Source organism: Dipodomys merriami, unplaced genomic scaffold, assembly GCF_024711535.1.
Source record: "Dipodomys merriami isolate MVZ:Mamm:240054 unplaced genomic scaffold, mDipMer1.0.p SCAF_8, whole genome shotgun sequence".
In the NCBI taxonomy this organism is placed as follows: domain Eukaryota; kingdom Metazoa; phylum Chordata; class Mammalia; order Rodentia; family Heteromyidae; genus Dipodomys; species Dipodomys merriami.
The window spans coordinates 27,056,643-27,078,477 of NW_027206401.1; the positions used below are offsets into that span (position 1 = coordinate 27,056,643).

The following is a 21,835-nucleotide window of genomic DNA, read 5'->3' on the forward strand; positions in this document are numbered from 1 at the left end:
CAGGCTCTTAAACATATAGTTAATAATCCTTATTATAAACCCACAGCAGGAATTATTTATCTCACATTAAAGATGAGAAAACTGGTTCTCACAAAACAATTGCAGAATAATTTGTTTCATGTCAGAAGATACTTTTTTTTTTTCCTGCCTCGAACTGTTTTCTAGTCTAGGTACTAACTCATCAGTCTTTCAAAGGTTGGCTTTTAGCTATTAGAAATAGCTACTATGACTGGATTGTTATTCTATTTTTAACACATATAAAACCAGGAGACCTTTTATGAGAAGTATTTGTGTGAATGAGTAGAAAACTAGTAGAGGTTTAGTTTTCTTCCTTGTTCACAGTTGCGTCACTTAGATCTCTTGGGATTCCTTTGGTTACCAAAGTATGTACCTTGAAAAGTATCATGTAACAAATCTTAGAAATGTGGATAGTTAAAATAATAATATCAGATCTTATACTACTAATAATAGTATCAGATCCTGGAACATGTTAAATGTTACCTTTCAAAGAGATTAAGTAAAGGATCTCACCAGGGAAAAATTATGGATTAGCATGATGAGCCTTAAAGTGAGTCAGATATGTCCTTGTAAGGAAGAGTAAGGCAAACAGCTTATAGATGAGAATTACCATGAAACAGGTATTTTGTTGCATTATGCACTGCAGCTAATAATCCAAGAAATCAATTACATACTAAGAATAAGAAATTACATACTAAGAATGAGAAATTGTCACTATGCTATAAACATTTCTAATTTTTACTATATGTGTGTGTGTGTGTGTGTGTGTGTGTGTGTGTGTGTGTGTGTGTGTGTGTGTGTGTGTGTGTGTGTGTGTAGGGAAGTTACAGGGATTATAAATTTATTTGAGTAAAGTCTAGCAGGGTGACAAGCCTTTTTTCTTCCAAGGATCATTTTAATATTTATAACATGATCTGTGAGCTATACAAAATTATCAGTACAGCAGACAGACACCCTAGGCAAAGTATTTGAGAAGTCTGCATGTCTGTCCTGTCAAGTACTAAATGATTTCACAGGCTTCATATAGCCTGCAGGCCTATGTTCTCCATAAACACATGTATTTATTTTATGGTAAAGGGCTTTTAACTTAAGATGGCCAAAGCACTGATAATTGTATATTTGTTATAGACAAATATTATAGCCAATTGCAGGTGGCTCATGTCTATAATCCTAGCTATTCAGGAGGCTGACATCTGAGGATCATGGTGAAGGATCCCACACATCCATCCCAGGGGACCACGCAGAAGCAGGCAGACACAAGAGAAAGATTATTATAAGGTTTATTAGAGAAGCCATATTTCCCCCAAGAGGGAGCACAGGGCACCCTTTACTATCCAGGTAGCAGGAGGAGTCTGGGCATAGGAAGTGAGGTAGATGGGAGCTCAGGTGGGTCTGGGTGGAGAGAGAAAGGGGCCAGGGCAGGAGGAGCTCAGGTCCGGGTGAAGCTGAGGACCAAAGGTGGACACGATGCTTACACATGGTTCAAATTCAGCCTGGTCAGGAAAGTCCATGAGACTCTCCACTCCAATAATCTACCAAAAAAGCTGGAAGTGGAGCTGTGGCTCAAGTGGTAGAGTGCTAACCTTAAGCAAATGAAGCCTACGACAGAACCTAGGCCCTGAGGTCAAGCACTAGAACTTGCCAAAACATAATTAATAAACAAACAAACAAATAAATACAAATGTAAATTTTTCTTTCTGTGATATTAAAAGTTACTGAAAGATTTGTTTCCATTAATGAAGAAAGAGGTAGAACAGAGGAAGATTTGACACACAAGAGAACAGAAAACTATATGACAAAGAGTTAGAAACTGCCTTGATGTCATAGAGTAACAAACAGCTCCCCTCTGCAGGAAGAGACTAGTAATTGAGCCACATGAGCCTCAGGTGTGAGCCCAGTCCTACCGATACCTTCGTGTGGCCCAGTCACATTGCCTTTTGACTTGCAGTTCGCCAAAATATACCAAGTGTTGTTTCTACTCATGAGATTTGTGAATTTCTTACAGCCAACATGGAAAACAAATATGTACATGGAAAATTATTTTATGGCCCTTTTCTCTGAGGTATACTTATTTAGTCAGCATTTTATCTTATTGAGGTGGGATCCAACCAGAATTTTCTAATTATAATTTTTTAAAAAGCACATTGATTTTTCTCCCTTATATAAATGTGTTTACCTATTCTTTCTATACAAGGTAGGACAATTTAGCAAAAAACTGTGTTGTATCATTTGAGGTTCAGATTAAATAACTGATATAACAAAAGTTGGAGAAAACAATCTGCTTGAATCAGAGACTTTGGAATATGAATGCATACAAGCTAATAAAGGAAAACAAAACAGCCTCAGAGGGAAAGAATGTCTTATGCAAATCTTTGTTGTCAGCCAAGTTCATTCAAGCAGAATGCAGAACTATGTTTCATTGTTTGCTAGGGATTTAGGAATGGCTTGAGATAATCTAATTTAAAAGGACTAACAAATTCTTTTGGCTCTGTAGAATTTATTCCACATATGTCAAAGATATACTTCTTATAGTACCAAACAAATTAGCACTATGTATGACCTTAGTCGTAAAAGTTTACATTTTATTCTCTCGTATTCATTCTATTGACACATGTTAATGAACTGCAAAAGTATAGTGATGCTGCAGAATGTGCTGGATGTTATCAGAATCAGTTGAAATGTAGTTCTGCTTTGTATATGGAAAAATATTAACATTAATTTTCACAGTTGATGCCAAATTTGCATTTTTTGTAAATGTAAACATATAATAGATAAGCATCTTTTTTTCTCCTTGAAAATTCCTGGTAAATAAGAGATTTCATAAGATGGTGCTTTGCTGAAGCCATAGCAACAGAATCTTATATTGAGAACATCATCTGTTACAATGCAAGAACTTGTGGTCATGTGGTTAGATTCAGTTACCAAATTACATGGTAATGTGACAGGAGAAGATTTGTGCAGATGTTTACCCAGATTTTGCAAGGAATTATTTTAGTATGTGAGTATGGCTTAAATGCAATGTACTTAAATGATTGAGTGACTTATGACTTTGAACGTTTAAATAGCTCTGAATTGTGGAAATAGGTTAAATGCCTATTTGGGAGAGAGAGTAGAAAGAGACAAACATATGTGAATTGCCTCACTGCCTTCGGAATGTTCTTTATTTTAGTTCAAAATAAGAGATGGAATAGTTCTGTTAAAATGTATATGCTGATGAAAAGATTGTGTGTGTGGTGTGTGTGTGTGTGTGTGTGTGTGTGTAAAAAGAAGACTTCCCAGCTGAGTTTTAGTAGGAATCTGTAGCAAAATAAAGGACATCCTAGGGACAGATTCAGTGAATATAATAAGAATGGTAGAAAGATAATAAGAATGGTAGAAAGGAGAGTAGAAATACCAAGTCCAGGCCTGAATGAGAGCAGAAAAAATAAGAAGGCCTGGGATGTGCTTTGGAGTTATCAAGCCTCCAGAGAAGTTTAATAGGCATTCATTCAAAGCCAGAAGCTAATGCTTGAATATAAATACATTACACCATACAAATGAAAGTGTATTCTTATTCTGTTTTCTGAATTATTAGCATCATATATATACATATATGTATGTATATATGTATTTATACATATAGAGATATATCTCTATCTATCTATCTATCTATCTATCTATCTATCTATCTATCTATCTATCTATCTATCTATCTATCTATCTATCTATCTATCTATCTATCTGTTTATCTATCTATCTCCTGGTTCTAAAGGTCCAGGGCTAAGTAGTTAAGGAGTCAAATCTGTTAAGGAGCCTTTGCTACTGAGGAGTCTGTAAAATCCCAAGGTTGTGCAAGGCACCATGTGGTGATATTAGCAAGCTTGCTAACTTAGGTCTCCTTCCTTCCCCTTCTAAAGGCAGTAATGCACTCATTCATAGGATCCCCTCTTCCTTGACTTTACTTATCCTAGTTATTTCCCCAAGTTTCACCTCCAAATGTAAAGCCGAATTCGGAAATCCTTCCCCAAAAGACCACCAGAGACCGTCACCAATGTAAAAGCAAAAGGAGTCTTTATTGCAAGCTTGAGCTTGGTCCCCTCAGACATACATAGCAGCAACCGATGACGCTGAGAGGCCCCGAGCCCAGAGTTACAGTACCTTTTATACACTTTTTGGGGAAGGCAGGGACTTTGCATACATCATAGCACCTTGTAACAAATCACTACACACCGTGAGAAAATCATAAAACAACTCTATGGTAAGATTGGCGCACTACAAAGCGGGGAAGGACCAGAAACTGGTTGTTGGTTAGATCAAGGGGACTGAGGTACTTTAAACTGATTGGCTTGCACTACAGGGGAGTCTTCAAGAGGATACTTGCTAAACTGCAGGGTGTCGGGTTTAGATAATGGTCACCAGACCCCAGGAGGGGCTGTTCTGGAATTTCAGATACCTCGACATCCTGCCTTAAGCAAACACCACACCATCTGTGCTTCCCAGGATTTCTGTGCAAGGCTATTTCAGATATCTCAACATCCTGGCATCTAGGGTTCCCAGGACTGTCTGTGGCTGGAATAGGTCAAGGTTGCAGAACTGAGATGGGGTCTTAAGTAAAATGGAGTTGCTCAGGTTCCTCACAAATACATTTATTAAATTTCCACTTGCTCTCTTAATACTTTATAGTGGGGCCTGAATTGTAATATGAGTTTAATTATTTTTAAAGGACATTCCTACCATAACTAGTAGTGTGAGGTTCTACACTATTCTCAATCGAGGGAAGTTGGTTTCTATGTCCATGCAAATTCCCAAGAGAGTAGTCAGCATTGATCTCAGTTAGAGACTCTGTCTTTTCTGTTCTTAGACTGATGTGACTTTTATAAATCTACTGTGTTCTTATCTAGTTGTAAATCTTTTCACTCAGCCATCTAGAACAAGCAAAAAACCTTATATTTTACTGTAGTACGTTTGCTAGAATTCCCTGTAAACTTGCTGGTGACAGCTAGTCATTTACAAATTTTAGTCAACATGTTGCAGATTGATACGTCATTAAAATACTAAGTAACTGTTTCTTCCTGACACTGAATTTATGCATTTGTTCTAACTGAAAGCATACAATAGGGACCGTTCTTTTTTTGTTCCTTAAAAATATTATTGAGAAATCCTAAGTTTAGGGTTTGCTGATCACTGTAAGAGCCAGATGGCTTCAATTATCCACAAAAATGGAGCAGACGAGGCCCACCCCTTCCCAGCAAGAATCATCTCATAATTTTTTTTCCCATCGGACCACACTATCCAAGCAGCAACATTATTGTCCAAGGTCCTATCTTGTCCAGAAGGAAATGTATAGAAATATGGAAGAATGAAGAAAGAGTTAAGTATGGGAATTTGGCTGAGTTAATATATCCTATGGTTTCTACCATTTTAGAAGCATTTTATGTATATTTAGACATTCCAGAAGGTTTTCCCTAAGGACACTTCATCCTTATACTTCTCACCCTCCTTTCATAAGGCTACCCAAAGAATCTGTAAAGTCTCAATCCTTCATTCAGAAGCCAGCAGATGTCCCCTCCAAAGAATATGTCATGTTCCATACTGGAGCTCTCAGACATTGTCCAGATGTCTCATTTCTTCAGCTCTGTGGTCAGGTTAGAGAACGTTAAAGAAGTAAATGAGGTAGCATAAAATATCAGGAGAACAGGTGCTCCATTTCCTCTGCAGTTTCTTTTCCTGCGATGGTTGTGTTGTGGTTGGTTCTCTTTATTAAAACTGTTGTTATAGAATAACTTCTAAAAGTAATAATATTTTTAAATGACATAGTTTGAAGTAAAAAAAAAAACCAACACTTATCAGCAGCATCATTACCTCAGCGTTTAGTGAAATCAGACCTCCCCATTGCCCATGGCTCTCAGTAGATAAACATGCCTACTATTGTGCAAAGCAACAATAGCATCAGTTGGATCCACCTGAGACCTACTGGTTCCCAAGAGAAGTCATAGAAAGTACCTGTGTTCATTCATCCCACTATCAGGGATGGACAGGATCTGCTTTCATATGTCAATGTGTATTGAATCTGTCTGCTTCTGAGGGATGAGTAGAATTTTGCCAGTTCATGATGCCATAAAAACAGCCTGAAAATCACAGGTGCAGCCAAGCTGGCAAGTGAGAGTGGGGAACCTAGGTGGGCATCACGCCATGCTGTTGCCCTCACAGTCTGCAGTCACAAGGCTCGCAAAGCCAATATGGTACAGAAAGGAAATCGGGGAGCACTGAGTGTATATTATCCAGGAAATGAAAGGAGAAGAAATTGGAGGGATAGAAAGAAATGACAGAGTGAGAATAGACTAATTTTAACTTTACTTCTTGTAATACTGAATTTAATTTTCCTTTTAATTCTTGTAATACTGAATTTAATTTTCCTAGTACTTTTAATTCTTGTGGTATTTCTTGCAAAATTTCAACTTTTTTTTAAATTGGAACAGTTAAAATTAATCTTAAAATAAGCATTTTGGAATAATTATCAAGAGAGTAGTGAATATTTTCATGGATCTATTTCTCAAATTGTGCTTGCTTTAAGCCTTTTGGCTCTGCCTTGTTTTGTCTTGTCCCTATTTCTTCTAGCCCTACTACTCACTTCACCACAAGTTACACACATTATTCCTTATTTTAAAGCAGGAAAAAACTTGTGAACATAGGATTTAATCATTTAACGTTTTAATGATCCGAAGTGACCATAGTTAAGTAGAATCCAGCACCGAATCACCTATGTAAGCATAAACCTGCAAGAGAGATTTTCTTTTAAAAAGCTTGTCTAAATATGAAAACCTAAAGGGTTAAGTGACTGAAGAAGAAGTCCTCATAAATATGAGGCTCAGTGAAGTGCCTGAGAAGGAGCACTCCGCCTGAGGTGTGGCTTCCCAGATACCGCTATGTCATCTGATGACTTTGGAGGTCTCTACCTCCTGGCGTCCTTCAAAATACTGCCATATTTGCTTTTTCTCCATATGCTGGGGATTGTGGGTAGTAATGGGACTCTAGAAACCAACTTGAAGGAATTCAAAACAGTAAGTGAAAGACACACATGAGCATTGGGTTCAAGGAATTTGGAAATGATTGAAAAAGGAAGCATACATAAGGTCAAAGAAAAATAAAATTACTTGTTTTGCTGGCAAGTAGATTTGAGAAGGAAAGTAAGCGACAAAATGTTCCAATTGCAAATTTTCCAAAACAAAACAAGCAAAAGTCCCTGTGGCAGAACTGGCCTAGAATGTACATCCACCTTACAGAAGAAAATATTTCCTGGAGTATGGGAGAACAGAAGGCACCAATCATGGGAGCTTAATTCCTTCTAAGAACTAATTTATATCACCTACTGTAGCTTTGGAAGAGTAGGCAAAAGGTTAATAGCCTATTTGCATTTGTACTTTAAAACATTTTCCCAACAGTGGCAATTGAGCCAAATTGCTTATGTAAAAACTATGTATTGCTTAAATCTTTCTTCCTTTCTAGAAAGTGGAAATGCTGGTATATGCCCTCGTAGAGACAGATATGGAAAAGATACATCGAAATCTGACCTTTATCATTGTGTTATTTAATCCACAGAGTACCTAGGAAGGAACATTGCCACCTCATTGTAAAAGAAACGGATATAAATTCCCCTATCTTAAGCATCAGTGACTCATCTCTTCAGAAATGCTTTCTTGCTCTTTTTAAACCATTCTTAGCAAGATGCCAGTGGTTCACACCTGTAAACCCAGCTACTCAAGAAGCTGAGGCATGGAAGATTATGGTTCAAAGCTTATGGGTAGAAGAGTCTGTGAGACAAAACCTGGGCTGGAGATGTGGTTCGAGTAGTAGAATGTCAGCTGTGACCAAGCAATTAGAGGGAGCATGAAGCCCTGAGTTTGAGACTCTGATGCTAGCAAATAAATAAATAAATAAATAAAATTTAAAAAAAAAACAAGCAAACAACAACCAAACCACATTAGGACTGGAATGTAGCTCAGTGGTAAAGGGCTTGTCTAAAGAAGTCCCTGAGTTCAGTTCGATAGGAGGGGAGATGGGGACAATGAGCCAAGATGGAGGAATTCAGATCTGGGTGGATGAGAGTCTTAGAGCAGACTTCAAGAAACAGATGGAACTTCCTTTTATTGAAAGGTCCAGGTCTCACAAGGAGAAGGTGTTGAGTATTAAAAGATGTATTATCTAAGAGTAGACAAAATGTAACCCATTGAATTGTCTCAAATCTAAGTGTGTGTTAGCAAGTTGAGAATTAGAAACTGCAAAATGTAGTCTTAAGCCAGGTGCTGGTGATGATGCCTGTAGTCCTAGGCTACTCGGGAGGCTGAGATCTGAGGATCTCCTTTCAAAGCCAGCCCAGGCAGGAAAGTCTGAGAGACTCTTAGCTTAATGAGCCATAGAAAACCGGAAGTGGCACTGTGGCTCAAGTGGTAGAACACTCACCTTGAGCTGACGAGCTCAAGGACAGTGCCTAGGCCCAGAGTTCAAGCCCCACAACCAATAATAGATAATTTTCAACAATCAACCATTTAAAGCTAAAAACCCAGTGCCCCACTCCAAACATCCTGGTCATGGAGGAAACTGAGAGCTAAGAATTGTGGTTTAAAATCAGTCTGGCCAGGCAAATCCTCAAGATTCATATTTGTATTTAACTAGCAAAAACCTGGAATGCAGGGGTGGCTCAAGTGATAAAGCACCAGCCATGAGAGAAAAAACTGAGCAAGAGCACAAGCCTGGAATTTGAGTCCCAATATCATCAGTCACATGCATAAACAATTAAAATGTGGTTTATAGCCAAGCATTAGTTGCTTTTCCTATAATCCTAGCTTCCAAGAAGGTGAGGAGGATCAGAGTTCAGGATATTCTGGACAGAAGAGTTTGCAAGACTCCACCTCCAAAGTAACCAGCAAATAAAAACAGGGCCGGAGGCAAGGCTCAAGTGATAGACCACCAATTTAAACACAAGCCCTGAGTTGAATCTCCAGTATGCTTCCTCATTTTAAAAAAGTGGCTTCTATCTATTCATTCACTCAACGCCAAAAGATATTTAAGATTAAAAATGAATCTTAAATTCCAAAACATTAATAATTTAGATTTTATACTAACCTATCTTAGAACAGCCATAAATCAACTAAAATCATTTTTTAATCTGGCTCCTCTCTCCAATATTAAGGTAATCTCTAATTTAGTAAATAAACACCTGTGAAAATTGCAGTGCAACCTTTATTAATGTGATTTAAACCACGTTGTGTGTTCTCCTGAGATATGCCAGATTAATGAATTATCTAAGCCTAGGTGGAAAATGACCTGTTCAAAATGAAAATAGAATTCATAACTACAAGCAGCCAAAAAACACAGCTTGTCTTAACCCTTTGATTTACAAATAAGAGCAGAGAATGGGTTTAAAGCTACATCATCTTTAATATTTTAGAGCACATCATACTTGTATAATTTGAGTACTATTAGAGTTTTGATTTTTAGTTACCTCTCTAGCATACACCGTATATTCCATACAAATGTGGCTTCCTTTCTTTTTTTCTCCCCTTATCTGTATTTTGAATGACATGTTTGGATGACTGGTTCAGATCTGGCATTCTGAGTTTGTGCCAACAAAAATGTCAAGTGCATTTACCTTTTAATTACAGGCAGTGCCTAGGTTTTATTATTCCAAACTTTTCCTCGAGGAAGAGACTCTTCTGAGACTGCGGTTCATGGGACAAAAGAAAATACCACTGACATTATCACAAAGCTTATTTCCCCTAACGTCTCCACATTTATCATTTTATAAAACATTTCACTTGAAAGTTTACTTAGTTGTTCCATAGACTGTTCTGCTATGTAAAGACTATGTGTAGTAGATCCATGATTCAGTTTTGTTGGTTTTAACTTCTTTCCATCAGTTCCAGAGAATCATCAGCTGAACGAACCCACTTTACTTTTCATAGTCCATCACTACTCTACTGTCTCACACATTGTAATCAATAAGTGCGAGACTCAAGTCCTTTCTACTCCCCTTCCTTTGCCCATAGCATATATGTGGATGGGTTTGTTGTTCTGCAAAAGCAAAGACTTCTATTACCTGACTTCATAGAAATGGTATTGTTGTGGTCTGACCTCATTCATTACTTGAGGTGAGGGAAGAATCTTATGTATAAGCCAGACAGCTTATCTCCAAACTCCCTTTATTACTGAGTATATGGAAGAAATACATACAGAATCCTTTACTGTTGCTATGAGACGGTCTACCGAAGATGCATAAAAAGCTATACCATCATCCTCCATGTCTTTTTCTGAAAGGTCTCCACATGCTCAAATCTATTGTAGCCACCTGAGGTCTGTCTTTCTTTCTCTTTGTTTGTTTGTTTCTTTCTTTCTTTCTTTCTTTTTTTCTTTCTTTCTTTCAGTCGTGGGGCTTGAACTCTGGGCTTGGGCACTGTCTCTGTGCTCTTCAGCTCAAGGCGAACGCTCTACTGCTTGAGCCACAGCACCACTTCCAGTTTTCTGGTGGTTTATTGGACATAAGAGTTTTACCTACTTTCCTTCCCAGGCTGGCTTTGAACCGTGGTCCTCAGATCTCAGCCTCCTCAGTAGCTAGGATTACAGGGTAAGCCACCGGTGCCCAGCAAGGGATTTCTTTATTATATTAAGAGGATAAGGGACTTACTGCTATCAAGGGATGATTATTTCTTTGTGTATCATTTACATCACAAAGGGGGTTGCCAATGGCTTGGAGAGGAGGCATGCTGTGTTTTGTTCATTGATGATTGCCCAAGTCTACACACATGCCAAGGACAACAAATAATTTGCATAATTTATGAAAGGAACAAAAAATGAAAAAATAAAGTACCATTCTCATGTATTTAAGACAAAGCATGAAGTATGGTTTTCTTTTAATTAAAATTTATTTTTGTGATTTCATGCAATCACTCTCCTGGATTGATTTCTATCTCTCCATCTAAGTCTGCTTTTCCTTCTGAAAGAATTCATTGGGCCTGCCAATGTATTTTTATGATTCTCTCTTTAACTTCTCTTTTTATGAGATAGTAGTTAAGGTTGACAATTCTATTCTTTTTTCTCTTAAAAAAAAAAACAAAAACAAGGTGGTGGCAAAAGAATTTTTTGAGGGCTGACAGCATTCTCTCCAAGTAAAAAGGACACAAGAGCTCAGAAAGCCTAAGTTCTATTTTTAATTATATCCACGAAACTAAAACCATAAAAAGGTTTTCCCTTTCAAAGTGTATTTTTCTTATCTGAAAATCAAATTGTGCTTTTATTAGAATGATTGTTTAAGTGATGAAGATGTCAGCAAGCCACATGCAATCTCTTCTTCCTCTGCCAGAACCTTGATTTTGCCTCTTCTAAGTCAAGTCCTTCAAATACAGCTGCATCCACTTACATATGATACACTATTTGAAGGAAAGCCCTTGTTTATATTTGATTGTGTTAGTCACATACAAGGTTTTGTGCTGTTCAAGCATTCAAACAATATGAGGTCAGTAATTAACAATCAAGTAATCTCTGTTTTTAGAAATAAGACTTACCTCTCTCTCTCTCTCTCTCTAATGTTGCTTTTTTTGGAAATTACAATACTATTAAGGACTCACTGCATATTGATGTCAATATGGAAGGTATGGAAGATGTGTTTATCATGTACATCTGGTCAATGTGAAAACTGAGTAGCTTGGTTTCCCTGAAATCCTTGATATATGGCAAGTGAAATGGAATATGAACCCAGAACAATGGTTTTACTGTAGTAAAAAGTATAATCATTCCACCTGGTCAGATTGTTCACTCTTAGTGCATGTGTTTGATAGTCAGATTTCTGTTGTTGTAACAAAAATACACTATTGAACTACCTTCACTAGTCACATTATAAAGCAAAAAGGGTTTGTTTTGGAAGCCTTGGTTCATGATCAGGTGGCCTCATTGATACTGTCCCTGGGCAAGACAGTATATTATAATGTGGAAGGCAGAAGAATCCTCTGTCTTCAGAGGATCTATCTTTGCTTCCCAGCAAAACGAAAGGTCTGACATTGGTAGTCCAGCAAACGGGCTGGACCTCTTCAAGGTCACACCTCTGATTACCTAACTTCTGAAATTAGGCCCCACTTCTTACAGGTTCTACCACCTCCAAATAGCAATGCAACAGTGGAGAACCAAGCCATTAGCACATGGATTTGGGGGGAACCATTCAAGATACAAGCAAGATCTAATCAAACCAGATTTGTTCCAAAATCCAAACCAGATCTCCTCTTTATCAACAAGTAGTACACTGAAAGGATTTGTTTTTCTTAAAGTATGGTTCCAAAATTCATAAATAAATTCAGTTAACTCTATGATTAATACATCTTTTCAAAAATGTTAAAACTTTGATTAGTATATTGTAGTTGATATGTGCTCTTATGTAGGTAGTACCTGTTGACAAAGTATGAGAAATCTTCACTTGTTATTTATCACAGAAGTAGATGCTAAACTTTCACTTCAGATTTGATTACTGTATAAATCTTCAGAGAATACAATTTTGAGCAGGACTTTTTTCCTGCCTTCCATTACCTTCCCCATCTATATCTGTTGCAGACTTACTGGAAAGGACTTATAACAGGTTTATTTGTGATTGATGGTCTTGAATGTTTTAGAAATCTGAGAAGAGTATCCATGGCAGATTTCAGAGATAACATACCAAGCAAGACAGCATATTAAGGCTTTCCTTTTCCCAGCTGAATACTTTTCACTAAATAAGAAGCTTGATGAAATAGTTATATGTACAATAAAGCATTTGCTTTTAAATTACCAGAAAGTAAAATGACATTTATACATTTTTATCTTTAAATACACTTCCAAAACATGCCACATGGATTTTTAAAAATATTTCTGCCATTCCTTCAGAATTTCATGTGATGTCTTGAACTGTAATTTAAAAATCAAAACAAATTTAGGTAATCTAAGACCTAGGTAATGTGAATCTAAGACTTAAGTAATATGAAATTAAACAATGTGACTCTAAGACTTAAGTAATGTGAAATTGATTTTAAATATATTAATGGATACTTTTGTTTCCTATTTCTTTAACTTCTTCATAGGGTTCTACAATTTTATTCTTCACATCAGCAATTTTTTGAAAAAATAGTCTTTATTAAGTAAGAATATATTATTCTCCAGCTGCTGTTAAAATGTGTGATGTGTAGTATTTCACCAATGACAATCAATGACCCATCTTTAATAGTTTGCAATCTAAAAATGTACAGGTTTCCTAAGACCGTATGAAGTGATGAAGTAGAACAACTTCAAAGAATCGTTCAGTTAAATAATAAATACTTCAAGATGCCTGTAAGGCTTAAGACGTCCACTGTGGCAGGCTATTTAATTAATAACATGTGCTTTACAAAACCCACCATTATATATTTATGTGACAGACTGCTCAGAGGTTTTAAAAACTGGTTTTTATTAATACTGTCACTTCCCTTCTTTCATAAGTTTTCATTTTTATATGACAGACCTAAAAGGCTAAGCCCCAGGTTATATCTGCCCAATAGAATTTGCTAGTACTTTTACCACAAGTATGTCCATTTATAAAAAATGTTTTCACACTGATATGCCACTTGAATACCTATAGGGTACATAATATAAGTACTATATTTTTTTATTATTTATTTATTTATTTATTTATTTATTTATTTATTTATTTTTGGTTGGTCATGGGGCCTAAGTGCTGTCCCTGAGCTCTTCAGCTCAAGGTGAGTGCTCTACCACTTAAACCACAGCACTACTTCCGGTTTTCTGATGGTTAATTGGAAATAAGAGTCTAGCAGACTTTCCTGCCCTGGCTTTTTGTGAACTGCAATCCTCAGATCTCAGCCTCCTGAGTAGCTAGAATTACAGGTGTGAGTCACTGGCACCCAGCTTTCTAATCATTTTTATTTTGTAGATGTTCTAGAGATGCCTACTTCTTCATTATCATGCAGCAAATTATTGGGAGATGAATGTTAACTTGTTTCATGAATACAGTGTACACTGGGATGAATGTCACTTTTTGTCATTTGTACCACTAATATTTTTTGTATTTTTGCTCCTTTCTAAGCCCTGCTAGAAGTACAATGATAAGCAAAACATCCCTGCTTTCATGGACTTTGTCTTAGGAGTGGGAAGTCAGTGGAGTTTCTAATCCCTGCAGTGATCCTATCTGATTATCATATTTGAAATACTGTGTATTTTGATTTAGAATAGGCAAAGAGGACATTCAGAGAGATGCAGCCGACTGCATATGAACAGGGTAAGAGATTAAATGGATACAAGTTAAGGTTGTATGATTGGAGATGGAAAGAGAGGAAATAGTTTCAAAGTGTAGTGTCTTGCAGCTGATTGTAGGAGCAAGAAGTGTCCTGTTACCCAGGACACTTCTGACTTGTGCATTTTCTCCAAGCATAATTATTAAAAATATGTATCCCCTTTCATTTTCAAAAGCATTTGAAATTGGATATTAATTTATGTTCATCTTGGAGGTAAAGAGAGGGAAGAGGTATAGAGTTACACTTTTCTGGCTTGGGCAACTGTGTAGATAAAGGAAGAACAAGAAGAATTGGGATGAGAAAGTTGAGAATGGACAGGACATAATGCATGGAGGATATAAAGATGAATGACTACATCATGAGTCCATGTAGGAACTATTCAGTAGAAGTGCCTTGATCTGAGAATGATCATGGTGAGCAAGAACTAATGTGGTGGAAATCCTAAGACCACCACTCTAGAAAGTATAGAAGTCAATTTTAAGAGGTTGAGGTCCCTTACAAATGCAAAGCGGCACCTGCTTTTCAGGGAGGGAGAAATAAGGAGGTATTTACCAAAGAAGAAGCAAAAAAAGTCATAAGAAAAATAGGGCATGTCCAATAATGGAAGCCCCAGAAAGAGTGGTACCAAAGAAGGGAATGGACTAGAAGGCTAAATGCTTTGAAAAAAAAAGTGGGCCGGGAATGTGGCTTAGTGGTAGAGTGCTTGCCTAGCATGCATGAAGCCCTGGGTTCGATTCCTCAGTACCACATAAACAGAAAAAGCCAGAAGTGGTGCTATGGCTCAAGTGGTAGAATGCTAGCCTTGAGCGAAAGAAGCTAGAGACAGTGCCCAGGCCCCAGGAATGGCAAAAAAGAAAAGGTAAAAAGTGCCTTGTGAATTCAGTGAAGTCATATAGATGGGTATTTTGTGGTAGTTTGATGGTATTAACATATATGTGCCTGGCTGTAGAATTTAAAGGAGTGATTGAGATGTGAATATGAACAATTTTCTGAAAAGACAACTAAGGAAAGAAACAAGACATTAGTGAAATGCCATGAAGAGGTGCAGAGTGAGCAGAATGAGTATGTCTCCAATCACCTAATACATTCTGCTTAAGGGCCGCTCATACAGGTGTAATATGATTCTGGTTCATCATAGATGAAGATAGTTGTAACATGTTAGCATTATATATGTGGCTTTAAAAGTTATTTTATTTTTAAGGAATGGGAGCAAGGACATAATTTGTAAAAAAAAAAAAAAATAGTTGAAGCCATTCTTGTCCCTCCAAAATACACCTCATAAATTTGCTGAATAAAAACAAAGTTCCACAATATGCAAACAATTATTCCATTCTTGGCTATAGGAAACAGAGATCTTTGACTAATCTTTAGCACAGGAAAGAAGTTGTGAAAAAGGTACTCCATATTGTGTGCATATATATATATATATGCATAAATTATATATAGGGCTCAGGAGTGTAACCACTATAGTAACTTTTTGCTCTTTTATTTGAATTAAACAAAATTTTCACTTAGGGTTTATTGCTTATATTTCCATTAATGAATCTTCTGAGCTTCAATGCTCTTAAATAGGATATTAAATAGGATATTTATTCTTAAGGCCAAGAACTTAAAAACATATGTGTTATGTGTGATTAAAGTATCCAATGCAATATAGTTATGGTTATATTTTCTTTTTAAATGCTGTTTATAGTAGTAGCTATGATAATAGTATATGTTGCAAGTAAGACTTTGAGAACTCACAATGGAGAGAAAGCAACTACCAATCACTTGTACTTGATGAACATGATTATACTTCTATATTCAGGTTTAATAATTATGTTGATATGGTAAGCAACTCTTTGCACAAGAAGTGTAATCATGACAGATGAAATGCTCTTATTCAACTCAAGTAAATGCACTTGAACCATTTGGTAACCACTTTTAACCATTTGATAACTATAGATTAGAGTCCCATCTTTTCCCTTCTTTTTTACTGTAAAGGACTAAATTTGCATAAATAGATCATGTAAGTCTTAATGTTGTACATTCTGAACACACAAAGATTTACTTTCACAATTTGGCATTTCATTTAGGAGAACATGTTAGATTAACCTACCTTTTTTTTTTTTTTTTTTGGTCAGTTGTGGGCTTGAACTCAGAGCTAGACACTGTGCTTCAGCCACTCTGTGCTCAAAGCTAGCACTCTAGTACTTGAGCCACAGCATCACTTCCAGTTTTTGGTTAATTGGAGAGAAGAGTCTCATGGGGAGAAAACAGGCTGGCTTCAAACTGTGATCTTCAGATCTCAGCCTCCTAGGTGTCTAGGATTACAGGTGTAAGCCAATGGCACCTGGCTTAGATTAACTTAAATCTTATAATGTTTATACTTTGAACTTGAAATTGTTAATCCATCATTTTCATGATCTATATGTATTATCTATCTGGTAGAACTTAGTAATTCTGAAAGTCATATCTAAAACAGCTATATATGGCATAGTGTTATGTGATGCATAATTAGAAAATTATCCTATGACAGCATTGGCTTTTGTTGATGTTTGTTTGTGTGTTTTGTTTGGGCCAGTGCTAGGGCCTGAATTTAGGTCCTGAGCATTGTCCTTGAGATTTTTTTTCTTTTTCTTTTACTTTTTGTTTCTCAGAGCTAGTACTCTACCATTTGGGCCACAGCTCCATTTCTGGGTTGTTGGGTTTTTTTGGTGGTTAATTGGAATTAAGAGTCTCTCACACTTTTCCTGCTCAGGCTGTCTTCAAACCAGGATCCTCAGGTCTCGGCCTCCTGAATGGCAGCTAGGATTACAAGTATGAGTCATCAGCACCCAGATCTGAGAGCACTGATTCATTTAATTAAAATATTATTTTTGAAATGGGATGTGGTCTGGTTGTCTGCCCTCGGTGGTGACACAGACCCTCCAGACATGACAGTCAAGTCCCTTATGTAAATGAAGGACCAGGGTGACTCCAGGGACAAGCTTCTTCCAGAACCCTAGATGGGGATCTTCACTCTGGCCTGGGTGGGAATGATTACAGATTAGAATTCACTGAATTTGATCATACCAAAAAGTTTAGTGAAAGCTCTGTGCCCAGGCAGTGGCTTCAGGACAGAGGACTACTTCAGCAGCAGATGGCTGTGGTTGTAGAGTAGTTTCCTCAAGATGTCTGTGGAGCAGCTGACACTGGCAGGAGCTCAGTAAAACTGTGGAGCTGATAGACCTTCCAGGAGGCAGCCAGGGCACCAAGAAAAGGTCTAAGTGCTGTCAACGCAGTAAATTGTCCTAGCCTCCTACTTCCTAGCTCATTTAAAGGAAATATAAACACTAACAGAAAACCCTATAACTTGACCAAAGCCTCAGTCTGACATTCCAAATAAGATGGGTGTGAGCTGTGGGAATTAAGGCTACCCAGGACCCTCTTTCTAGGATGCGTTCAGCTTCAGTTACCCTACTTTAATTTTCTATAGGAACACCTCCCGCTACTGTACCTTACTAGTTATTACTCTAATTAATTGACTTTAAACATGCTGCATAGCAGAAGTCAGGTGGGGCAGAGAGGATCCCCAGGGTCCCCATTCTTTTTGGCAGGAAGCCAAGTGCTGAGGAAGACTTCTTTACCCCACCCATCACTTGCTTCCCCAGGCCCCCCAGAGGCCTTAGTTTGGGTTGTGGTCTATTCTCAAATACCTTGAGGAGGAGGGGAAGGAATAAGATTATAGGTTTGCTTTTTGTTGAATTGGAAGGGGGATTCTACTTTATACCCTTCCCAAAGATAGGGAGGGACACCAGGATTGTATTCCTGAACTGGCCACCTCTGTTGTCACTCATCCCATGAAGTTCACATCCCTCAAGAGTTAGGATAAATTCAGGTCTAAGCTACAGGTATGTATTCCTCCAGTGTCATGGAAAAGTGATTGACCAACTGATCTCCATTTAGAAGTGTGCAGTTTTAAGGTACAGTGCACCAATGGTTATTTAGTAATATTTAACAGTAATCTAACAACAATTAACCCTTGTCCCATTACCCTAGTGAGAGGTGGATTCCTACTATTGTCTTGTGAGGGAAGTGTGGAGGTGAAGTAGCTCCTGTGAAGGAAGACATGCCATATATTTTGGTAAATTAGGAACAACAGGAAAATTTGAAATGTGAGGATAACTCCTGATTATGAAGTTGGAATTTCCCTGCAACTTGTATTTCTGGAAAGCACAAAATTATAAAGGAAAATTCTTTATTAATGGAAAATCTTGGTACCAATTTTTATCCTGTAAATTAAAATGATTAGGCAGTTAGAGTGAATGGTTTTGCAAAGTCAACTGTGTTCTCTCCTTCTCTCTCTCTCTTTTTTTTTTTTTTTGCAAACTGTGTTTTTCCCACTGGTTTAACTTTAAATTCCTGTACTGTTATTGGATATATTTGTTCCTTGAAGTTTCTAACTGTGAAAAATAAAGTTAGTTTTATTGGTCTCTTTTGGATCAAAACTGTGGGCAAACGGTTGCAGACATTGACATGTATACATGTATAGAACTTGGAGTGGGAGGAAAGAAGCCAAGAGGAGAAACAAAAGAAAGGACTGGCAAGTAGAAAAAATAAATAGCTTTTGAAAAAGAATAAACTGTCTGGTAAAACAATGTTATCCCTCTTCCTTGTTTCTGTTCATTTAGCCACCATCTCTAGCCTCCAGTTTCAGGTGCTGTGATTGCTGCCCAGCCCTAATACTCCCTGGGCTTTGGTCACAGAGATTCTTAGAAATTGAGAAATGCTGTATTAAAAGATAGAAGATATATTAGATTCTGTTTTTGTCCTTGAACAATTTATAATCTCTCCTTAATTCTCTTAAGCCTCAGGGTTTTCTGTAAAGTGTAGATATGAATGTTGTTTTTGTTCCTCAAACTAAGTGAAGTAAGCAAAAAATATCCTCAGAAAGTTCCTAGGGCTTATGTAATGATTAGTATTTCTAATCTCAATGTGTATAATACATGAGAGGTGTGGGTAGTTTTAGGAAAGAAGAAAAAATGAGAGGTATAAATAATCAAGAAGAAACTCATCTTTCTCAAAGTTGTTTCTTACACACATTATCTGGGTTTTATTTGGTGAGAGAAAGTGAAATCATCCTGAATGTATTATTTTGCTTTTGCATTTTCTTCTGTTGAACTATTATTCATCTCAAACCTTCCATAGAGAATTGGAAGTTTGTGCCTGTGCGAGTTAGGTGAAGCATTTATTTAACCTAACTTTTGTGTCCCAAACGAATGACAAAGACACTGTATTAAAGCAAAAGCCGCAGTACTTGAATCAAAAAGTAGTTTTTCTGTTTATTTTATTGCTTTTGATTTTTTTTCTTTGCATTCTTCTTTTTGAGATAGCAGCTCAAAAAAATAGGCCTCAAATTCCCAATCTCCTGGCACAACTCCTGTGCTTCTATAGTGCCATGTAGCACCATGCCTGGCTAAGAAATGTTTTCCGATGGAACTGATAAACACCTAGTTCTCTATATCTGCCCACATCTCTTTGAAGTGTGCTATTTTTTTAATAGTGTGTTCTGACTTTTAAGAAGATACACAGAAAAACACTTCATTTTCTTTTATAGCAATTTCTTTTTATTTTATTTTGTTGTTTGGCAGAGAAAAAAATATTCTAGAATGAAAGCTTTTTTGTTAACCTGACCTTAAGCCTCTCGTACTGAGGTTTAGCCTGCCTCTGTATTCATATTTTAGGTTATTGTTATTCAAATATAATATACAAGTTGTCTTTTTATAGTAAGCTTTAGTTAGGGATAATTTTCCTTTCTGTGATAATTAGCTGCTTTCAGTAACTTATTTTTCTGATTTGTTTAGCAGCAGCAACAGAAGAACCAGAAGTGATCCCAGATCCTGCTAAGCAGACAGACAGAGTTGTGAAAATAGCAGGCATTAGTGCTGGGATTTTGGTGTTCATCCTCCTCCTCTTAGTTGTCATATTAATTGTTAAAAAGAGGTAAGGTCCGATGCTGTTCTTTCCTCTTACTCACAATTGATGTCACTAATTTTCAAATTCTTTTCTTCTATTAAGTATTTTAAAATGAGAACAAGAAGAATTTAAAATTAATGAGATTGCCAACCCTTGAATATTTTACTCATATGTTTATTTGGTTATTTGCAGTTTGAATTTGGTTATACATATATGTGTTCTATTAAATTAACCGTAAAAACCACCATAAGAATTTAGATTTCTCAAATGCAGTGATACTTGAGTCATTAATTTATCACACTTTAAGTGTTATTATTAAGAGTAACAATATGGATTTTTGTGCTACTTGGGTCACAGTATAAGTTATTCTGTGTTTTGTGTTTTTCTAAATCTTTACTGCAAATAAGAAATGATAATATAAAATGGTTTAGTGATGGTATGTATTAAATTTTCACTGACTGAAAATTTCAAACGTTAATTTTTGTTATTAAACATAATCTTTTCTATTAGATCAACCAATATAACAGTCTTCTGTAATATATAAACAAATTAAAATGTGGGATAATTTCAGTTGCTCTCTTCTGAACATTAAAATATATTTCTATGGACAAACATTTCAATTTTTATTATTTGAGTTTTTAGCCATCATATGAAATGTCACAGTCTGTAAATCATTGTCTTGGAAATTAATACAGCACTCCAGGCCTTATAGTCATGTGTTTTTTGGATAATGATGCAATTTGAAAGAAATTATTATTTTTTAAAACTTTACATACAGAGTACATTCAAACAGCTTTATGTATAGAAGTGGTTATACTTTAATGAAGTATAATATCTTAAAGGATATTGTTTATATTAAATCTAATAATATACTATTATGAAAATGTGATACCCAAAGTGAAACATTAGCATTATGGATAAGACTCATACTACATGTTTTAACAATTCCATGAGAGTTTATTTTAATATATTGCCTCTTTACCCCCTGGAGATATATATGTTGGAGAAGACACATCTGCATTAGAAACATTAGGTATGCATTATAGTGTTTTGTGTTAAATTAGCTACATTATGTGCTTTCCCCAAATAGTGCTTTCTCTTTTTGCTGTTGTACACCTCTGTGATTGGAAATTACATCCTATGTGAAGCAAGAAGATTTTAGAAATAACAAATTTTTCCAGTAAAGATCAGTAAGATTGTGGGATATAGCCTTATATCTTATGTCTTTGTCCAGCCTAAATTTATGTCTGGAGAGAGACATAACCTAAAACAGCTTAGAGATTTAATTAAGCATTACTTCACAGTTGAAATTATCCTAGAAACTTCAGTTTGGATATGTGAAAGTGGCCTCTGATTATGTACTCACTCAGTACTTAGTTTTATTTGTTAATTTGAAAATACTCATTGGTATGTAGTTGCTCTCCTCAACCCATGGTACTCTGTTGTAGGAAGAACAAAAAAATACTGAACATACTTCCTAAGGCATGCTAACAACAGTCACTAAAACATTTGGGGAGGGGGAGAATCAAATGCGCTGACAACTCTAAAATTGCATAAAGTAATGAATCCTGAAGTTTAATAATTTTGATTAAATTGAT

General features: G+C 36.4%; 1 protein-coding gene across 11 annotated transcripts in view; it reads left to right on the forward strand.

The window, feature by feature from the left end:
* The window catches only part of Ptprk (protein tyrosine phosphatase receptor type K), a 502,301-nt gene that overhangs the window by 436,525 nt on the left and 43,941 nt on the right, over positions 1-21,835 (forward strand). For 5 of the 11 annotated variants that reach the window (XM_070010273.1, XM_070010272.1, XM_070010262.1 and 2 more), the window contains exons 14-15: positions 20,126-20,264; positions 21,229-21,270. In XM_070010273.1, the coding sequence (XP_069866374.1) occupies positions 20,126-20,264; positions 21,229-21,270 (181 nt within the window). The remainder of the gene's footprint in view (positions 1-20,125; positions 20,265-21,228; positions 21,271-21,835) is intronic. The other 6 variants (XM_070010267.1, XM_070010269.1, XM_070010270.1 and 3 more) reach the window with 3 other exon arrangements.